Source organism: Cajanus cajan, chromosome 5, assembly GCF_000230855.2.
Source record: "Cajanus cajan strain Asha chromosome 5, NIPB_CcT2T_4, whole genome shotgun sequence".
In the NCBI taxonomy this organism is placed as follows: Eukaryota; Viridiplantae; Streptophyta; class Magnoliopsida; order Fabales; family Fabaceae; genus Cajanus; species Cajanus cajan.
The window spans coordinates 44,501,937-44,522,313 of record NC_138521.1 but is presented as its reverse complement, the minus strand read 5'-3'; the positions used below and the strand labels follow the sequence as shown (position 1 = coordinate 44,522,313).

Below are 20,377 nucleotides of genomic sequence, written 5' to 3'. Positions count from 1 at the left end.
AGGGAATGCCCGAAGACAAGACTTATCCTTAATTAATGATTTTGAACAATGGTTCATGGAGTCGCCACCAATGTTTTTCTCAAAAAAATTGGAAAAGAAAAGGTTTTCAAAAGTCCAATAATGGCCTTAACAACCAAAATTAGGTTCGGGTCGGTTACGTGTAGGGAAGGTATTAAGCACCCCCAAAGCGCCCTAAATTGGTACCCTTAACAACCAAAATTGGGTTCGGGGTCGGTTAAATATTAAATCTCCTTTATTAATAATTTTTACATGCTTGGAATTTAAATTACGTGGTTAATCTTGAAGTGTCTACATGATGATTGTTTGTTTAGGGTAGTGTTTATCAAGATGAGACAGATAAAGGAGAGAGAAGAGTATTAATGGAAATACCTCGTAATTGAACTCTTATTAGATCTTCAAATTCAGGGCTCAATAGGTGCTTTTTGGCTACCTTTTCGCACTACACTATTTCTCACAAGATCTCAAGAAGTACAAAAAGGGAGAGAGAGAGAGAGAGAGAGAGATTTCGAGTTTATATGAAGTTCTAGATGAATTTTTCTGGCTCTTGGAGCAGTGCCCGAGTCTACTATTTATAGACGTCAAAACTGACCAGAATGGCCCGTTCCAAATTCAGAATGGCTCGTTCTGGTTCATTTCGTTATGAGTTAAATTTGAACTTGGAACAACCTGTTCTGATGATAGAACAACTCATTGCAAATTTGAACTTGTCTCATAACAAACTGCATTGGAATGGCCTGTTCTTGCCCGTTCTTAACTAGGATTTTTGGGTCCTTTAGTAGTTTGGAATGGCCCGTTCCAGCTTGGGAACGACCCGTTTAGTTTTGGAACAGCCCGTTCTGGGCTTCTAAACCAAATTTGTTGGGCTTCAAACCCTCTTGTTTTCATATATGGTGTTGTTTCCATGCTTTGGGAACTCCTTCCTGTCAAGATAAGAGTCAATTTTCTTGTTTACAAGCCCAAACGAAATTGGGTTTCTACAATGGGTTCACCTGTATCCTTGCCCTTTGGAGTGCTTGAGTGTCGAGTTGCATGCTCCATTGGGTGACAAGGGTGGTAGATTGTACCATCTAGTCTTCCAGTTCAATGTAGACGCTCCATGCTGCTTCTGCTTATTTTGTGATAGTGAGATCTTTATTCATTGCCTGTTGAAGAGGGAGTATATTCTAAGCTCAGCCTCTCCATGCTAGACTAATATTAAGGCTTCAGCCAGCCTATGGTGAGTGTTACTTGTTCTAGCCTCTCCAAGCTGGACTAGTATTAAGGCTCTAGCCAACCTTTTCCACTCTTGTACTAGTTTTGAGAGTCCAACAACCTTTTTCACTCTAATACTAGTTTTGAGAGTCCAACAACCTTTTTCGCTCTTGTATTTTGCTGTGTGAGTATTATGATGTCTCTCCAAGCATCTCTTGTTAGGGATGACATGTGTGGCAGGGATTCTGGTATTTTTGTCGTGTGAGTATTGTAATGCCTCTCCAGGTGTCTTCTGGGGATCCTTCTGACTTGTTGATTGGTTGGTAGGAATCTTATGTTGTCCCTACCAGGTGAGTATTATGATGTCTTTCCAGGCGTCTTTTGTGGATGTTAGAGTTTCTTTGGAGAACTTTGTTGTCGATCTTTTGTGGGAGCATGAGCATTCTTAGTGACTTTGTAGATATCACAGTTGACATGCAAATGATCTTGTTCTTGCCGAGTTATCTATCTTGGTCATGGTGGGATGGCTTGTTGTGGGGAGACCTTGCCCCTTTGTAGATGGGTGCTTGGACAAAGGACTTTCTAGTGTTTTCTCTATTGTTTAGCTTCGACTTTTTCTAGTGTGGAAGCTTTGCCTTTTTCTATGTTGCTTTTTTCTTTTTGTATTATTATCTTATCTTGTTTTTTTCCTTGTTTCATTTTCTCAAATTGTAGCATAAATAGAGGCGAGAAAATGGAAACAAAATATAGTCTCATAGATATACAATTTTGGAGTACAATGATAAAACAAATACAAATACAAGCAAAGAGTAAAATGTCATAGTCTAGTCCTCATCTACTCATGCCATTGTTGTTGTTGCTGATGCTGTTGGGGCATCTCCTCCTACAGGCTTATGAGGCGGCTGTTGAAACTCTAATGCCACCTCTCCATCTACTGGTGGAGTGCCTCGATATCTGCCCCTCCTTACGACTACAGGGCACTTACTGCTTCTGCCCCTACTGTGGCTACTATGGCTGTTACGACTGCATCTCTTGTTGAGTGGGCGTATCTCCAAATTATATATTGTCCATGTTGAATGCCTCCAAAGCGGCATACCCCTATTAAAAAAGCCTGATAACACTCGTGACTCTGAGGGTGAGTTCATCGAGAGGTCGTGGCTCGGACCAATCTCTAAATCCTTGTCCACGATCTTATAGTGCTCGACTACTCGTGCAAGCATGGACCCAATCACTATGTAGCTGCAATGGCTCGCTGTACCTGATCTCTCACCATAGTCTTGTATGTGGTGAAGAAAGAAGGCTCCAGGATTGTAGCAAATCCCATGGGTCATGCAATACAGAGGGAATAGGTCCTTCTGTGTAATAGAGCCTGGGCTGAGCCTGGGCTCTGTTAGTGTCTGTGGATGGTCCCCGTTATGAGCTTATGGACCACCTGGAGTGTAGGATCCCTGATCCTCGAGGCCTTGGTGGTCTTTGGCATGACCTCCTCGCCTGTGAGCTCCCGCCACATGTCGTTAATGGAGATGTCAGAGGTGGGGAAGAGGAGGTTGTCGCTATACTCTACCATCGCAAGTTGTGCCTCTGGAATGAAATCGACTATCTAGTTGAACTCAGCCAACATGATGGTGTGGAGGACTCTTCCCATCCAGAATATAAACGTCGAAACTCTTGCCCCTCGAGTGCCATAGTTGTGTACTACTTGGCCAATGCCAAGAAGTCGACAGTCGCCTCCTGATAGGCTTGACCTATCAGCTCGAGTAGGAACTTCCATCGTAAGTAAATCTCAGACTCTCCCAAGGAGTCCTACCTGCTCCAAGATAGGAAAGTTGAGCTATCATGTGAACACGAAATTGAAGTTACACAGGTGTTGTCTCCCCCTATGTACCTCATCGCTCATCCTTGAGGTTGGACATTGTGTCTAGTGGTGATGGTGCCTGTTGTATTGGTGGTGCTGGTGGAGATGGCAAACGAAGAATCTTGCCTCGACCATGAGATGAGCCGCCTCTATACATGATTGGAGATAAAAGATGCCTAAAAATGCTCTAGAATGAATGTGGAGTTTTGGGAAATGGATAAGGATTATGAGGGGAGCTGCCTATTTTATAACCAAAATACGCGCGAAATGACCCATTTCGGGTCCATAACGGCCTGTTATTTGAGTGAAACAGGGAATTCTTGCTGAAGTTAAACTAGAACAACCCATTTTGCTTCCAGAATAGGGCGTTCCAATTTTAATGTAACTAGAATGGAGCGTTCTCGTTCTGGAACGACCCGTTTTGGCTAATGTGCTTTGGGACAGGCCATTTTTCACCTTTTTTTTGTCATCATGCAAAGATGTTGATTTGCTTATTTATGCATAATGCAGTTTTTATATATTTTGAACAATTCCCCTAGGATAAAGAAAAATATTCTAAGTGTGTGAAATGCTTTCAACTACATGCAATGCATGTTTTGATTTGGTTTTCAAAAGGTAGCTTTCCTTTTCTCCTTTCAAGAGAACTGTTTTGATATGTTGATGTACAACATTAGTTATATCAGTCAGTTAATGCATTAAGCTATTTTTAGGGGCTCTATTTTTTTTTTCTTTTTGTTTTGGAAACCCTAACTTTTGCCTAGAACATGTTATAAGGGGAATTTTTTGTTCTTTTTCTTTTGCCTTAACTTTTTGCCTAGGACGCCCTTTATGGGTTTTCATCCTAGCGGGTCATTCCTTTTCTTTCCTTTTTTAGGCCTTTTTAATTTTTGACAAACACCAACAAGACACGTCATTTACAATTGGTCAAAAGAGGAGAAAAGAAAGGTTGTTTTATTGGTTTCATAACTTTATACAGAAAGGGATTCAAGAATTGTTTAGAAAGAATACGTGGCCAAGGAAGGCTAGTGCTTAAGTTTTATACAAACACTTCTTTGCATAACAAGCATAATCATTCCCCTAATTATCTTAGATTAGGTATCTAAGTCTCTGGTGGACCTTCATAGAACCTTGACCTCTTGAGGACATATCCGAGCCACTTTTGGTTTTTGACTTTGATAGTAATCACTTGCTACTTTTATCCTCAATCCCTAATTTTTGCCTAGGACGCATCCTAATAGGAACTCTTTTTTCTTTTACCCTAACTTTTTGCCTATGACGCCTTTTACTAGTTTTCATCCTAGTAGGCTTTTGCAACTGATTTTTTTAAGGTATAATACCGTTTCATTGCGTCAGAACTCTTAGCCATCCATGTCTGTAAGGATTAGCCCTTATCTAAAGGAAAACCTATTTGACTATATGTGGTCCTTCATAGTTGGGTGTCTATTTATTAATTTTTTTTAGCATCTAAGAACTTCTTGAGCACATGATACCCTCTAGAAAGCTTCAAGGATGAGTTTCTAATCTTTTGATAAGTCCACGCATAACATGTAACATCCAATTCTTCTTCTTTGATGGGTTTTAGTTGATCAGACATTCTTTGAACTTATTCCGATTTGGAAAACTTGGTGACATTGCCCCATCCCATATACTAAGGAGAAAGGTGTTGCCCTAATTAAAGCATGAATAGAATCCTTAACACCCATGTAGAGCATTTCATGCCCAACTTTGTAGGTCTTGGATAATTAACTTGATTTTCGCTGGTTGCCTCAACTGTCTCATTCATTTTAGATCTGAAGGGAAAGAAGTCATTATTTTTCCTTCTTTTCCTCATGATAAGGCTAGATAATTCAGAGTTCTCCACCCAACAATTTTTGTGTCTAATAATTCTCTTCATTCAGACTCAGTTACTGCATCATGGATGTTTAGAGTTTTATTAATTTCATTCTCCTCAGTCATGTTTGTTTGTTTGTTTTTTTAGGTGTTGTAATTGGTTTTGGAATTGAATGCACAGGAGAGGGAAAAAGGAATAAACAAGGATTTAAAGAAATGACGTGTAACATTCATGACTGTAAAACTCATACAAGCCCTTATTTTGTGTGAACTCATGCCCGTGGGCGAAGATCATGAGTTGAAATTAATACAAAGAAATAACTTTTGTTTTCCTAGAGAAACCCCTTAACAACTTTCCAATGAACTGTTCCAAGATTGCTACTCATCTTGATCATTCCACAATGTTAGGTACAATGACCCCAAACTTGAGCCACCTGGCATTAATAAGCTCCTGTACGCGATGCTTCAAGGCCTTGTAATTTTCAATGGAGTGCCCTGCTGCCCCAGAATGATAATTGCAAGTTTCTTCGGGCCTATACCATCGTGGATAAGGCGATTTCAACTTCTTCAATGATATAGTCCACTCCAACATTGAAACCTTTAGCAGCTAAGGGAATAACTCTACATAGCTTGTAGGAATCTTGTCAAAATTCCTTTCCACCCTTGGTGTTGCTCTTGTCCTTTGAGGAATAGCAGGAGCAGTTGTAGCATTGATTCCCTCCCCTTTCTTCATTCCATAGACCTTGTTTGACTAACCTATGTCCAAAGGTGGAGGTCTCATGGTTTCGCGTATGAATGGGATGTCCTATGCTAAACACATCTCGGCGACTTCCTTTCTATTAAGGAAGTGCTCCTCAACAGTCCTTAGTCTCTCGTCTAGAGCATTCAGATAACAACTAACGTGATGATTATCACATTGCATTTCTATATTTTTAAAATTAAGAAATTAAATATTTATATTTTAAATTTGTACATCAATCAAAATAGACAAATCAAGGTATAATTTAGAAAAAAACAATTATATTAATAAATAATAGTCCACTTTAACAATTATATTAATAAATAATACTTATTAATGCAATAGGGACTGATTCTAATATAACTATACATTAATTTCTCGTACCCTACCAAAAGGAACATACCATTATTGTAACAAGTCATGTGAAACGCGTGCTTACTTCCCAAGACAGAAGATTTGAGCTGCTACACAAATTTCATTTTTCAAACTTTATGCAAGAAGTAAAAGTGTGCGTTAGTATTTATTTAACTCGATTAACTCGTGCCAGCAATATTGTATCAAATAAATATATTAACTCATGCCAGCAATTTTCCAGTTAGGCGAAACCTAAAATCATTCAAGAAAACTAACGTCAATCTCACAATTAATGGGTCAACAATGGTTTTGGATAATTTGGAAAATTATTTTTTTTTATCATAATATTAAAAATAATGATAAAAATATACTTTATCTGCAGTTGTTAATTTTAGCCATAGTATAAAATTTAAATTTAATAAAAAAACGCATTTGAAAATAAATACCTTAATCGATTGTTCCATTTTCCAACTACCCTTCTTTCCATTTCCAAGTATATAAAGACTAATTATTTTTAAAAACAAATTAGTGCTTTTATATATAGAGAGATGATCCAGATGATCAAATTACTCTAAGAGTAATTTTTAAAAAAATTATTCAACTCGATAACGATTCAACTGTTAAATTAAAAATTCTTAATATATAAATCAAATTTATTAATATTTAAAAAATTTAAATATTATATAATACTTTGTTAAACATGAATGGAGGTTCTTTTCATTGTTAATTGTTTTATAATGTTGTGTTTTCTTTCTAAATGTTTTTCAATATTTTCAAAATTCGACTAATCATCAAAACAAGTAATAAGATAATTCAAAATTTAATGGATCAATCATAATTCTTAACCTGTTCGTATTGATCTCGAAACACACCAACTTTTCAACAAGCCAATTCTCGGCCAGACTAGACAAACCTACCGGTGCAGTTTGCTTTTTGACAATTATGATATTTTTGGATGTTCTCCATACGTCGATGGTCCTTTATTAATTTACGACGTAACGCAATGTTTCTTGACAAGACACTGTACCATTGCAAGATTCTTCATCTTTCTTACTTCAGCCTTCAATTCGCTATAACGATGAACTCAGCAAGATATACAAGATTATCTCAAGCTTTATTATAGCATGGAATGTGGGCTATACACCCAACACAGTATGTAATAATTCTTTATCTGTGTTGATGCATCAACAGGTATCAATAAATGTAATAATGGTTAGTGCTTTGTTATCATAGGTGGCAAAAACATAATCGCATCACCTATATCTTAGAAGATTAAAAAGAGGCTATGCTTCTTAATGGGTAACCGTAAATTAAGCTTCATATTAATTGCTACTTGGTTGCTATTAGTCATAGATGATAAACTAATTGTATTTTATATTCCCCTCTATGCTTCTGCAGATCAATGTAAGCTATATTTCAATTCCTCTGATTTTATTCATAAGAGTAGTTCGAAATTTAAGTGATAGAACCTCTCACTTTTTTTTTTTAACACATCTTTTATGGTTACTTGTAAACATCGTGGGTATTTAATGTCACTATCATGTTGACGCGTATTTTCGTGGTTTCGTTTTCATAATTAAATGGTCAAAAAATTTATTCGTCATTTATATATTCTTTTAAGCAATGCATATGTTGTAATCACAAGAACTGCTTTCTTGGCTCTTCTTCTAGTCGTACGTGAATAACACAAATATCCTTTTTCTTCTTTTTTTCTTTGAATTTGGATGTGAGCATTGTACTTCAGTTTTCTATTTTTGCTGATACATATTTTGTTACATAAATATTTTGTCTTGTTTGTAGGATTAGCATAGGTTGTTTGAAGATTTGGTCTAATGGGGTTTATAGAGCTGCTTTCTGTTGCGTCTTTTCCGGTCATCAAAGTATTATTGATTACTGCAATTGGCTTGTTTCTTGCACTGGATAACGTATCAATATTGGAAGAAGATGCAAGGAAGAAAGTGAATCAGGTTACAAATACAACACTTGAAAAACCAATATTTTTTTTGTGCCCATTATGCAGTTTACTGAAAATGGTGCTCTTTCTGTTGTGACAGCTTGTGTTTTATGTGTTTAATCCGTCACTGGTGGGTAGCAATCTGGCCAAAACGATTACTTTTGACAGTGTTGTTAAGTTGTGAGTATTGACTTAGAGCATCTTGTGACCTGTGTTTCTAGTTTAAGGATGGGTTTGTTTGTGTTTAATTCACATTTTTTGTGTAATTTAGGTGGTTCATGCCGGTGAATATTCTTGCCACATTCATATTAGGATCAGCATTGGGATGGATTTTGATTAAAATGACAAGGCCTCCCAAACAAATGGAAGGTCTAATCTTGGGTTGTTGTTCTGCTGGTATGGACTCTACTGCACAAATAAATCAATGCAGGAAACTACACATGTAATGTGCATGACATAAAACAAACACAGACTTTGAATTCATTTCTTCAGTAGTAGATTTGATAAATCTTGAAGCTTCTGGAGTCTCTCTTCATTTGCGGATGGTACAATATCAGAGAGAAAAACATATATCTAATTGGGATCCGTTGTCTTTCTCTTTGGTTCCTTGTACATCCTGCAATTGGAGAGGATCCACATTGAAGACTAAGTCATCAAGATTAAAATGTTGCTTCATTGTCTATCTATCTTACTCTTGGATTTCATTTGTATATATGAATACAGTTAATCTGAGATTGAAGAATCAAACTTGTCACCTGCAATTTTTATGGATTCAGCATTCTGCAGATTGTAAATTATGAAAAAGGAAATAGGAAAAAGCAATTATCCTATGAAACGATGTTGATGTTGGGTAGGAGTTCCTAATAAATGAGATTTATGCCACCCAAAATTGTGATTGATGATAGTCATGTGCTTATTGTACCCACAAAAGTTCTACTTAAAACTAAGAAACATCTTGCTTCAAATTTGTTCATCATTAATGCATCTTATGGTTGAGCTCATCTTATGAACAGGAAATTTAGGGAACTTGCTTATAATCATTATTCCGGCAATATGTGAAGAGAGTGGAAGTCCTTTTGGTGACTCTGATGTATGCTATAAATATGGAATGGCTTATGCTTCACTTTCTATGGCGGTATGCTACATGTTTAATTTTTAAGTTGCAAGTGTGCTCATATAGTGTGCATTTAACTTGTCCACAAAGATAATAACTTAATTGGCTATAATTGATGTTAGGTTTATTTTTATGTTCATTTGGGGACTTCATAGATTGGAGCAGTTTTTATATGGTCATATGTTTACAACATAATGAGGATTTCCTCAAGTAGAACTGAACCAGAAGACAATACTAGCGATGCCAGCAGCTTATTGAAGGCTTCAGAGGAAATATCAGATTCAGAGTCACACCAAGCCAATTTTTCAGAAACACTTGATCCTACAGAAGACGTCATGGATGATGTTTATACCTTATTGCTTCCTGACGCAGAATCAAATGAAAAAGTGAGGCCAGCTATAATCATCCCTTTCAAAAGATAATATATATATTTTGTTTATAATGAATCAAGATTTTCCCTTTTCAGGTGTTGATTAACTAATTGCATTTTAAAAATAAAAGAAAGGAGCAGTTTGATATAATTCTTAATGAGATTCCATCTGTATTAAAATAATAATGTTTGACTAGCAGAAATTATCTCTGATAAATATAATTTAATCTTTAATTATTTACTTTAAAATACTATATAAAAATACTGTATAAACTATGTCTTTGAATAATAATAAAAAAATACTCACTAGATACGTTAGAAACATTATATTCTTTATTATTAGTAAAGTTTCATGTGAGCCCTGACAAAGAATCAAGTCACACTCTCAATTCGGTGATCTAGCATAAAATATACTTAATAATAGTGTATTGAAACGATATGTCTGAGAAAAAAAAATGTACATTGTCAGCATTCTTTTAATGGGTTTATTATGGATGATTTCATTTGACATTGAGTTCAAATTGAATCTTGACAAATAGTAACATAATAATATGTAACTCAGGAATACTAAATTAAACTATTTGTAATTAGAATTCCTCTATAGACAACATAATCCCACCAAGCATTTTTGCTTTTACTATCTCATGTATTTACTTTTACATATCTCATGATTATTGATCTGCTTCTTCATGCAAGAGAATTTACTTAATTTATTGTTAATCCATGATGCTCATATCACGGAGTGAAAAATGTTCATTTTCAAATCATATAATATTTTTTTTCTTTCTTTTCATATGACTTATTATGACAAAAATGTTGTGTTTTTTCCAGGCTTCAATTTCAAGTAAAATTAAGCAATGCTTGAGGAAGATTTCAAGCAACTTAAATTTAAAAGCCATCTTTGCGCCTTCAACACTTGGAGCTGTATGATACAGTAACATAGAATTTTATAACAATGTTTTTTTTTTTTTTTTTTTTTGTGCATACACGTATATAACAGAATTTTATAATGTGAGAGTATATTTGGAGATGATAGCATGCATTGCCACATTTACTTCACTAAAATTCACGATGTCTCATGCATTGCCACATTAGCAAACAGTACATTATTCTATATTTTGTCAATTTTCTTTTATATCTATTTTTGTTAAATGTGTTTTTTTTTTTTTTCACAGATTGTTGGATTTATCATTGGTATAATATCCCCATTACGTAATTTCATTATAGGTAGTAGCGCTCCTCTTCATGTGGTTGAAGAATCTGCTTACATGTTGGGGTATGAATCTAAAAACTTAACTCTTCAATATTTTTTTCTTACAAATTAAAAGATAGGAAACAAAAAAATTTTTAGACTTATTTTAACTACAAATTTCTTGTTATTGTTTGACATGATAGCTACCCACTATTTTTTTTCCCCGCAAATTTGAAACCATCTGATCAAAAGTTTCACGGGCTAATGCTATAACAATCATTTTGTAAAAAAGAAAAAGAGAAAAGAAAAAAAAAGTTTCAACAGTCATATGCATCATATCGTTGCTAAAAATGATTAGTGGCTTGCTTATTATGTTTGTGCACGTCCCAAAAGTTGGAAGACCTTTAAGACGTCGATTTCTTTAATCTAGATTTTAATATATTCAATCAGCATTAAACATGTCATGATATTTGTAATTTATCATTAAATTAATTAAAATGTAATTATGTAATTTTTAAGTTTTCAATTTATTTTTTAAAATTGTTCTTTTTATAATTTAATTTATTTTTTGTTATTAAAATATTTTTGATCAATTAAGTTAAAATTTTAAGTAGTATTTTGTGCTACTTTGGATATTTTAGAAGAGTGTCGGTTATGGGTTACAATAAAATTCATTGAGCGTATGGCTGTACATGTGCAAGTACATTACAGCTAAATCTGATTTTTACACTAAAATAGTAAGAGATGTCTGAATTTAAAATAGGAGACAAATACAGGGAATAAGATATAAAGATAAGGTTATTAAAGAATGAAATAAATAAATAAATAAATGTAATTAGTATATTAACAAGTGCATTTTAAATGATATGTTTATTATATATAATTAAAATTTATAATAAATTATATACAAGTTTTGTATTTTTTTGACCTGTAAGCTAACTTGACCTACTCGTATAATAAGTTAGTATAATTACTTGTTCAAGATAATATTCTGTGTCACTTATGTTCAATAACAAATATCATGTTTTGAAGTCGTAATAATATAACTATTTATTTTAAATTTTATTTTATATTAATGTTAGTTGTTTGAGCTAATAAAAAAAGTAACAAATTAATAAATTTATTTTAAAATTTAGTTTCTATCATTATTTGTTTTCTCCACTGATAACATTAGATTTACGATGAGATATGAAATAATTTCCATCTATTATTATCATTCTTTGGTTATTCAATCAATCAAGATATCTAACTTTTAACTTTCTTTTTTAGTGAGGCAGCCATCCCTACTCTCACTCTCATAATGGGTGCAAATCTACTTAAAGGTAAACTTTTTATATGCAAGTGCTAGCGCATTTCATACATCATTTAACACACTTTTTTATTATTTATTATTAAATTTATTAGAAACTATAAACTCACGAGTAATAATTGTTAAAAGAAATATAACTTCAAATATTTTATTTTTTAATAAATTTCAACAATTGAACATAAAAATAGTGGATTTAAGAGTCTTAAAAAGTGAATTAGAGTCTAAATTAACCTTATAAAATTGGTTTATAAAGTAAAAGTTATTCCCCACTTGTATACTCTTTAATTGTCTTATCTCTAATTGATGTGGGACTTGAATTTTTCCTAATTCATCTTATCATGTCTAGCATTATTGAGTTTGATACGTGAATAAATAATAGATGACCCTTTTTAATGATCTATAATAGTTGAGACTTATATTATTAGGTTTGGTGTGTATGTCAATGGTAGATGACCCTTTTAGAGTAGATCTAGATAGCTCTGCTATCATGTTATTAGAATAATGGGTTATGGGCCAACTCTACCTTCAAGGTGAAGTTTGCAAGACTAAACATCTATGGATGCTTCGCTAACTACCTAATAGCGAGTGGCCTAATAAGCCTGACAACAAAGAAATCATTAGGATATAAACTATGATATGCTATGATACTATTTTAAGAAAGTAGGTTAAGAGTTTAACTCATCCTTATATAATCGACTTGTAAAGTGAGGGTTGTCTCCTACTTATATATTTTTTAATTATCTTATCTTTAATAGAGATGACAAAAATATTTATATCTATAAGTATCCACAGATAATAAATTGGTAGTCTAAATGGATACCCATGAGTAATGGATACGAGTATATTTTTTTTTATCTCATTTATAAACTGGACAGGAGTGAGTATGGTAGTATCCATACCATGGGTACCCGCTAAATAAAATTACTTAAATATTTATATTTTTATCTTACATTTTTATATTATTTTTAATATTTCAAAAAATAATCATTAATTACAAGTTCAAAAATGAATATCAATTATTTATCTTTAATATTTTAATATAATTAAATCAAATATAAGTTTAAAGTTGTTTATAATACTTTTTTTTAAAAAAATATCATAAATATCCATGAATATTTGCGAGTATTTATAAAATTTGCAAGTATTCGCTTAATTAATACCTGTTTAATGAATACCTGCATGGATACGGGGTAACTATAGAACAAATTTTTATCTAGCAGAACATATAGGAATACCCTACTAACCGTTTCGATGAGATTCTATTGTCATCCTTAATCTGATGTGTGGCTTTCATTTTTTCTAATACAGTATATATTAAATAATGTCTATAGCATTTCCCACTTTTATAATCTTCATTGTAATTTATAAAGTCTATAGCGAGAGTCGAACATTTTAATTTGTTTGATTTGTTTAAAGAAAATAATTATGGAAAAATGGAACAGGTTTGAAAGGAACAAGTCCTCCAGTGTGGACCATTGTGGGAATTATAGCGGTGAGATACATTTTCTTGCCTCTTCTGGGTGTTGCTGTTGTGAAAGGGGCGATACATTTGAGTTTAGTGCGTTCAGACGCCTTGTATCAGTTTGTGCTTCTACTTCAATATGCACTTCCACCAGCTATGAATATAGGTAACGTAACTATATACCCTTTAAGCAATATAAAATTGGCTTTTTAAAGGGTATACTATATATCCTTGAGTTTCAGTCATGGTTAGAGTCTAATAACTATAGTTGACTTGAAGAGGTTTTACACATAACAAAAATTGAACACGAAATTTTGCATTCAATAGATTGTTCTAATAATAAATTAGTACAATGTCTGTTAAAAAAATGACTGTTTATATTTTAACACATTTTTATTATTTGGTAAATTAATTATATAGGTTCCTGGTTAGAAAGTTTGACTAATTAAATAGGAAGTGACAGATAAATCATTTGATAGAACCAATATTGATTTCATTCAATAAAAAAAGGTGTTAAAAAGTGTAGATAATAGGAGTTGACATAGTATACTTTTAATGCAACTATTGTAAAATAAAAAATAATTTGGTTAGTTTCCGAATATCATGTCATCATTTACTTGCTTAAAGTTTTGTTCTACTTTTAATATACCGAAAGAAGCACAAATCAAACTAGGAAATGACATTTAGAATTCGGATGGACAAGGATTGAAGAAGCTATTCGTTCAATCGTTAGGAATCTGCTTCTTTCTTTTTTTTTTTTTTTTTGTTTCAATTGTTTCTTACTCGGTAAATTAATTACCTATTTTGGTTTCCACTTTAATTTGGCAGGCACCATAGCTCAATTGTTCGGAGCTGGTGAAAGTGAATGTTCTGTTATCATGTTATGGACATATGCTTTTGCGTCGGTTGCAGTTACCCTTTGGTCAACTTTCTTCATGTGGCTAGTGGCATGATTTTGGATTGGTGGAAAAAATATTTTTAAAATCGGTCATTTTTTATATTTAAAATTAATTATCTGATCAATTTTAAAAGAGTCGATTTTAAAAAGTAGGACTTTTAATATCAGTCAACGATCGATGTTAAAAGTCTAACTTTTAAAATCGGCTCATGCATGATCAATGTTAAAAGTCTAACTTTTAATATCGGTTATGGAATGACCGATGTTAAAAATGGTTAACTTTTTTAAAATATTTGACTTGTTTTAGGAGGATCATTGAACAAAACTTGCAAATTAATAAAATATCAGACAATTCATATGTTTTAAATGGACCAAATTACATACAAATCACAAGAGTTGGTAAATGTCAACTATATATGTAATCAAAGTAACTTCGTCCAAATTTAAAGTGGTTTAAATCTAAGGTTGCTAAGCCAATAACAAAATTATTACCAGTCAAATCATTTATAGCGCTTTGTGCATCCTACAAAAATTCAAGAAAAATACAAGTCAAAATACCATCATAAAGCACTAGTACAGAAGGGGTCTTTAACGTCGGACATTTTAAGCCTTTTACGTAGAAAAAGTCTCCGACGTTAATACGGGAGACGTAAATTTACGTCGGCTATCATAGACGACATAAATTTACGTCGGATGTTTCCTCTGCCCGACGTAAAAAGGGGCTTTAAAAGGGGAAAAAAGATGCAATAATTTACGTCGGACTAGACCATGTCCAACGTAAATTTACGTCGGCCAGTGCTAGGTTCGACATAAATTTACATCGGACATGGTCTAGAGCGACGTAAATTATTGCGTTTTTTTTAAAACGTTTGTTGTTTTTTGATATATCCAAAATTAACCTGCATATATATATAGTCCAGAATATAAAACCTAAACCAGGAAGTCCAGAGTATAAAATCTAAACCAGGCAGTCCATAATAGAAATTCAAATTATATTTCAAAATTGAATGACAAAGAAAATAATATATAAATGTTAAAAAGCATAAATTATGACAATGTAAATCTTATTATCCTAAAAAAGCTATAAAACATATGTTTATCAATGCTATCAAACTAGAAACATAATATCTAACTAACTAAACTTAGAAATCTAACTATTATATACTTTGAAGAAAAAAAGTTGCCCATTGTTCTCTTATCTTGATGATCTCATCTTCGGGCAATGGAGATGGATCTTGAAAGACCTGAAACATTAATTTAAGTGTCATTAATATGCAATGTTAATTATCGTAAAGCTAAATATACTTAAATAAATTTTGATATGAATTACCTGCGCCCAAGAATCAGTAATACCCGCAGAAACTATGGCTCTCATCCAATACATGATGTAATAGCCACATTCAAACGAGTCTTGTTGCTTATTACACTAAAATGAGAAACAAATAACTATTATTTCCAAAGTCAATAAATTTAAATATTATTGCCTGTATTAATTAATTTGTTAACCTTAGGGTATATGAAGTGCAATGTCTTTGATGATCTGCTTCTTCCACTTAAAATATTAGCTCCAGACACGATTCTAATTAATTGAAAAAAAAATAGATGTTAGTCAATATATATAATTACAGTTTTAAAACATAATGAAAAAATTTAGTTACCCTTGCAATTGGCATTTAATTTCGTGGCTTGGTTTTCGATGTAGTGAACAAAACCACACCACGATGTATTCCTTAGGAATGATAACCGTTAACTGCCAATGGGACCTACATTGTATGACAAACAAATTAGTTATAAAATTACCATGATTAAAAAACTAACCCGTCAATGTATGGAGCCATGTATATATCTCTTCCTGAGTCACTCATCCATGTTTGCATATATTGTTGGATCTCGACCTGAGTGTTTCCTGATTTTTGCATATAGACCTAGCCATGCAAGTGAGAACACATACAAGGTTATCAACATGTCAAAAGTCAACCAAAAGTCAAAAGTTAACAAAAAAGTCAATATCTACTATATAAGCACCTATAACATGCAAAACAACACGAAATGAATTTTAAAAAATATTTCACTACCAGAACCTCATTTCATATAAGATTTCCTATTTTTGATAATTTTTTGCTAATTTTTAAAATCAAAAATAGAAAAAAAAAATTGAAAAGTGATCTAGATGAAGGAATTTGGAAAAAAGGACCCCCCAACACCCATAGTTACATTGTAACATGGGTGCCTTGATGTGTGAATTTTAGCTACCTTCTGGCAAAATTTGAGCCCAATCAAACCTAATTTTGCCATATTACCAAAATACCCCTATGTAAAAATCTATAAAACTCTATCAAGATGAAGGAATTTTGCAATTCTAAGCCCAAATAATTCTTAAAGGCAGTATGTTTGTTGAGAATAATGTTTTACCTTTGCCGACCAAGTTTCAGCCCAATCGGAGAAGAAATGAAAATTTTCGGGTTAGTTGCATAAAAGGCAATTTATCCACCTTAGGATTTCTACTAGTACTCTGCTTTTTGTTACACCTTTTACTTTGTTTAGCAGCAACAAGAACAACAAAAAGAAACAACAACGAAACCATAATGAAACAACGACAAAACAACAACAAAACAATGACGAAACAACACTTTGTTTTGAAACAGCAACACTCTATTTTGTTGCAACTTTTCTAAAAGCACCAACTCTATTTTGCAGTAAATGGAAATAGCAACAAAAATAAAAGACAAAATACCTACCTACAATGGTTAGTAACCAGAAACAGGAACAAAAATGGAGACAAAAACTTACATACTACAAACCTAAAATCTAAAATTATAAAAGCAATATACTCTATATTATTTAGAGATAGAAAAACCAAGACATTTATACAAACACTTGGTATACAATACTAAAACATTTAATCAAATAGTTAGTATACATGGTAAAAATCAAAACAAAGTTGCTTATGTCCTTGACAATGGTGCCATTTGATAGCGTTGCCGAGTCATTTTCAAACAAAACTAGGTTTCTAAAAAAAATTGTAATACAGAGAACTAACCTAGGTCATCTCTCAAGGACACAAGTTCATTCTATTTTTGATTTTTATCATGCAACTGAGTTAGGTTTGGGGGGATTTTTTTTTTGTTTCAAACAGATTGTAAACAACAATATAGAAAACAGAAGATTGAATCTCAACATAGAATTTCAATATTATCAAATACCAGTTCAAGGTTTCATTTCCTATGGTGTAATTTTCATTGTTCACAAAAAATACGAATTCTTAATCAACATAATTCAATTCATAATTAATCATTACAAAAATCTAAATCTAGATTATGAATTCCATTAAAACAAGAACTACATTCGCAATCTCAAGATCCTAAAAAATTCAAGAACCGTAATCAAATTGAATTAGGTTGATTTAGGTTATTTCAAATTTGAAATTACATCTTCACATTTCTATTTAAGATTCAAAACGAAAGTTAAATATCATGAAAAACGAAATTATCCTAAACAGAAAAGAGAAGAGGAAATTAAAGAGAATTCGTTCGATAAAAATTAGGAACTCAAATTTATCGTAGTTCTTGAAACCCTAAACCGATTAACGGATTAGTTTTGCCTCATAATCATGTTGCTTCAGCCAATTATAGTGGAGAAAAGACAAATTTCGTGAGAGAGAGAGAGAGAATGAAAGAAACTTGTAACACAAGTAAACTTGAATATAAAAAAAAAATGAGGGAAAAAAATTAAATGCAAAGAGTCATTACATGTATTTAAAGACAAAGTAATGGGCTTAAACTAAAGGCCCAGCCCACTAATTATACTCCTAAAGCTTAATTAATTACAAGTAAACAGTTTCAAGACAAACTGAAATTTTCAGTTGTAGGGCTGCGAGCTTGAGGTGCAATTTTGGGCCTGAAAACGTCCGAACTGGGTTTTTCTCCTAACATAGAAGTTGTAGATCTCCCTCTTATCTTTCGAGGAACACCAAGTTTGCTCAATTCCGAGTTGTATGAATCCAAATATGGCCTGCACAAGAAACTGTGTCAAAACAGGAAATTATTACAAGAATTTAGTAAAATTTATAACTAAATCCTAAATGACTCAATAACACAAATCTAAACTAATACATGAATATATGAAACTTAAAAAAATCAAATAAGTCAAAAAGATTAAAAAAAATGTATTAAAATATGGCTATCACTCATCAAAAAACTTAACCAATCGGTCAAGCAAGCCCCATGAACCAATCTCAAGTGAAGCTATAAAGTATCTACAAATATTTTACTCTTGACCGCATCTAATTCCACACTAATCAACATCTTGGCATGAAACAATTTTAAGGGGAACGATGGATCTTGGAATCCAATATAAGGTTCCACCTTGGGGACCAAGAAGTTAGTTGGGATCAACTCGACACGGATTTTTGCCGAGAATGGATGGAAATCATTGGTGGTTCTCTCGCAATTTCTCCTTCTACCCTCCATAGGTTGTGTATCTGCTCATGCAATGCAACACAACCTGCTTTTGCTCATGTTGTTGTCTTTGCAACTATTGGGCAGCCTCGGCATCATCAACCCTTCTCCTCTTATCTGAATTGTCCTGTCACATTTATGTTAACATTGCTCAAATTTTCTCCTAGGTGGGAGCCTCCTCATCATCGTAATTAGGGATGGGAGGGGCATTGACATTGTGTCATGGTCTATGAAACACCCTAATCATACACCTATCGGATACGACATGTATCTAATATAGCAATACGATTATTTTAAAATATATAAAGATATGATATATGAAAGATATGTATCATCGTATGTATCAATATTCATGTAATATAAAAATAAGTACTTGTAATTTTGATCAAAATTCATAAACATTAAATATATAATTGTTATTTTATAAATTCAAATTAAAAACATATTTATTGTACATTATTAAAAACAAATAAATTATAAATCATGTATTCATAAATTACTTTTTATGATTTACAAATAGAAATAATATTACCAATTTCATTTCTTTCTTAAAATTATCTATATAGAAGATAATTTTCATTTACAACTCATCAACAACCAATATTTCTATTTTTCTACATAAAACATGTTTATATATCTTATTTAGTTGTAATGAGTATTTCATAATTTTTTTAAAAAATTTAAATACTTTATCGATACATATCATTAATAAATATCAATGAAATATCTGAGAGTATCGGAATTGAATAAAATTTTCATAATATTTTTAAAAGTTAAAATATTTCATTGATACTTAATAGTGAAATATCCAAGAATATCATATCAAATACATATACATAAAGTAAATTGAAGTATCAGTGTTTCATAGGCCATAGTTGAACCATTTTAATTGGAAAAGTAAATCTTTGGAGCATGGGAAAGGCATTTTTAATTACCTATAATGGATGCGAACGTTCTAGTATAAAACCTACAATGATCTCATCCAACTTTGACTTTATATATTGGCAGAATTATATCTTTTGTTCTTATTAATTTGAATATGCCTTTTATCTCATAGTTTATTTATCATATTAATTTGAATATGCCTTTTATCTCGTAGTTTATTTATCTTTATTTGATAATCACTTATCCTGGTGAAGATTATCTTTTATTTTTTTTATCATTATACGCCTCAATTGTGGTTCATGATATATATATCTTTTTTTTTTTTATATAAGTACACCTCCTTTTTTTAAAAAAAAAAAAAATTTTAAAATATTCTTAATTTTTTAATTTTTAATTTTTAATTTTTTAATTTTACATCTACAACATTTAATTTAGTATTTTTTTTCTCACACATCTTCCTTTTTTTTTTCAATTTTTACATGCACCCCATTATCTTTCCTTTACCTTACCTATTTTTGTAGTATGTGAAAACTAAAAAAGGAAGAAAAAAAAATGTGTGAAAAAGAAGAAGAAAGTAGCAAATTGAAAATTAAAGATATAAAAATAAAAGATTTAAAAAAAATTACAATATTTTATAATTTTAAAAAAAAATATAAAAGAGATGTACTTAAAAAAAAGGAAGTGTATATATCATTAGCACTCAATTGTTTGTAAGTTTGTGGGCTTAGTCCAATACTTAATTATGA

The 20,377-nt window shown here is 32.1% G+C and overlaps 1 protein-coding gene and 1 long non-coding RNA gene across 6 annotated transcripts; one reads left to right on the top strand and one right to left on the bottom strand.

The window, feature by feature from the left end:
• Positions 1-6,897: 6,897 nt before the first annotated feature.
• Positions 6,898-14,656, top strand: LOC109788894 (protein PIN-LIKES 3). 5 transcript variants are annotated; one of them, XM_083075250.1, is made up of 12 exons: positions 6,898-7,142; positions 7,224-7,289; positions 7,791-7,957; positions 8,045-8,124; positions 8,216-8,340; positions 8,958-9,079; positions 9,214-9,444; positions 10,260-10,352; positions 10,604-10,704; positions 11,890-11,942; positions 13,372-13,557; positions 14,220-14,656. In XM_083075250.1, the coding sequence occupies exons 3-12, from the start codon at positions 7,823-7,825 to the stop codon at positions 14,342-14,344; spliced, it is 1,251 nt and encodes a 416-aa protein (XP_082931376.1). In that variant the 5' UTR covers positions 6,898-7,142; positions 7,224-7,289; positions 7,791-7,822; the 3' UTR covers positions 14,345-14,656. The 5 variants fall into 5 exon arrangements, with proteins under 5 accessions (XP_082931376.1, XP_082931377.1, XP_020203340.1 ...); XM_083075251.1 differs by lacking the exon at positions 7,224-7,289 and having other exon boundaries at positions 6,898-7,146; XM_020347751.3 differs by lacking the exon at positions 7,224-7,289 and having other exon boundaries at positions 6,898-7,181.
• Positions 14,657-17,986: 3,330 nt separating this feature from the next.
• Positions 17,987-19,163, bottom strand: LOC145957750 (uncharacterized). The gene is made up of 2 exons (XR_014433752.1): positions 18,654-19,163; positions 17,987-18,300 (listed from the first exon to the last, which is right to left on the bottom strand). It is a non-coding gene; the product is annotated as an uncharacterized LOC145957750 (long non-coding RNA).
• Between the last annotated feature and the right edge of the window lie 1,214 nt (positions 19,164-20,377).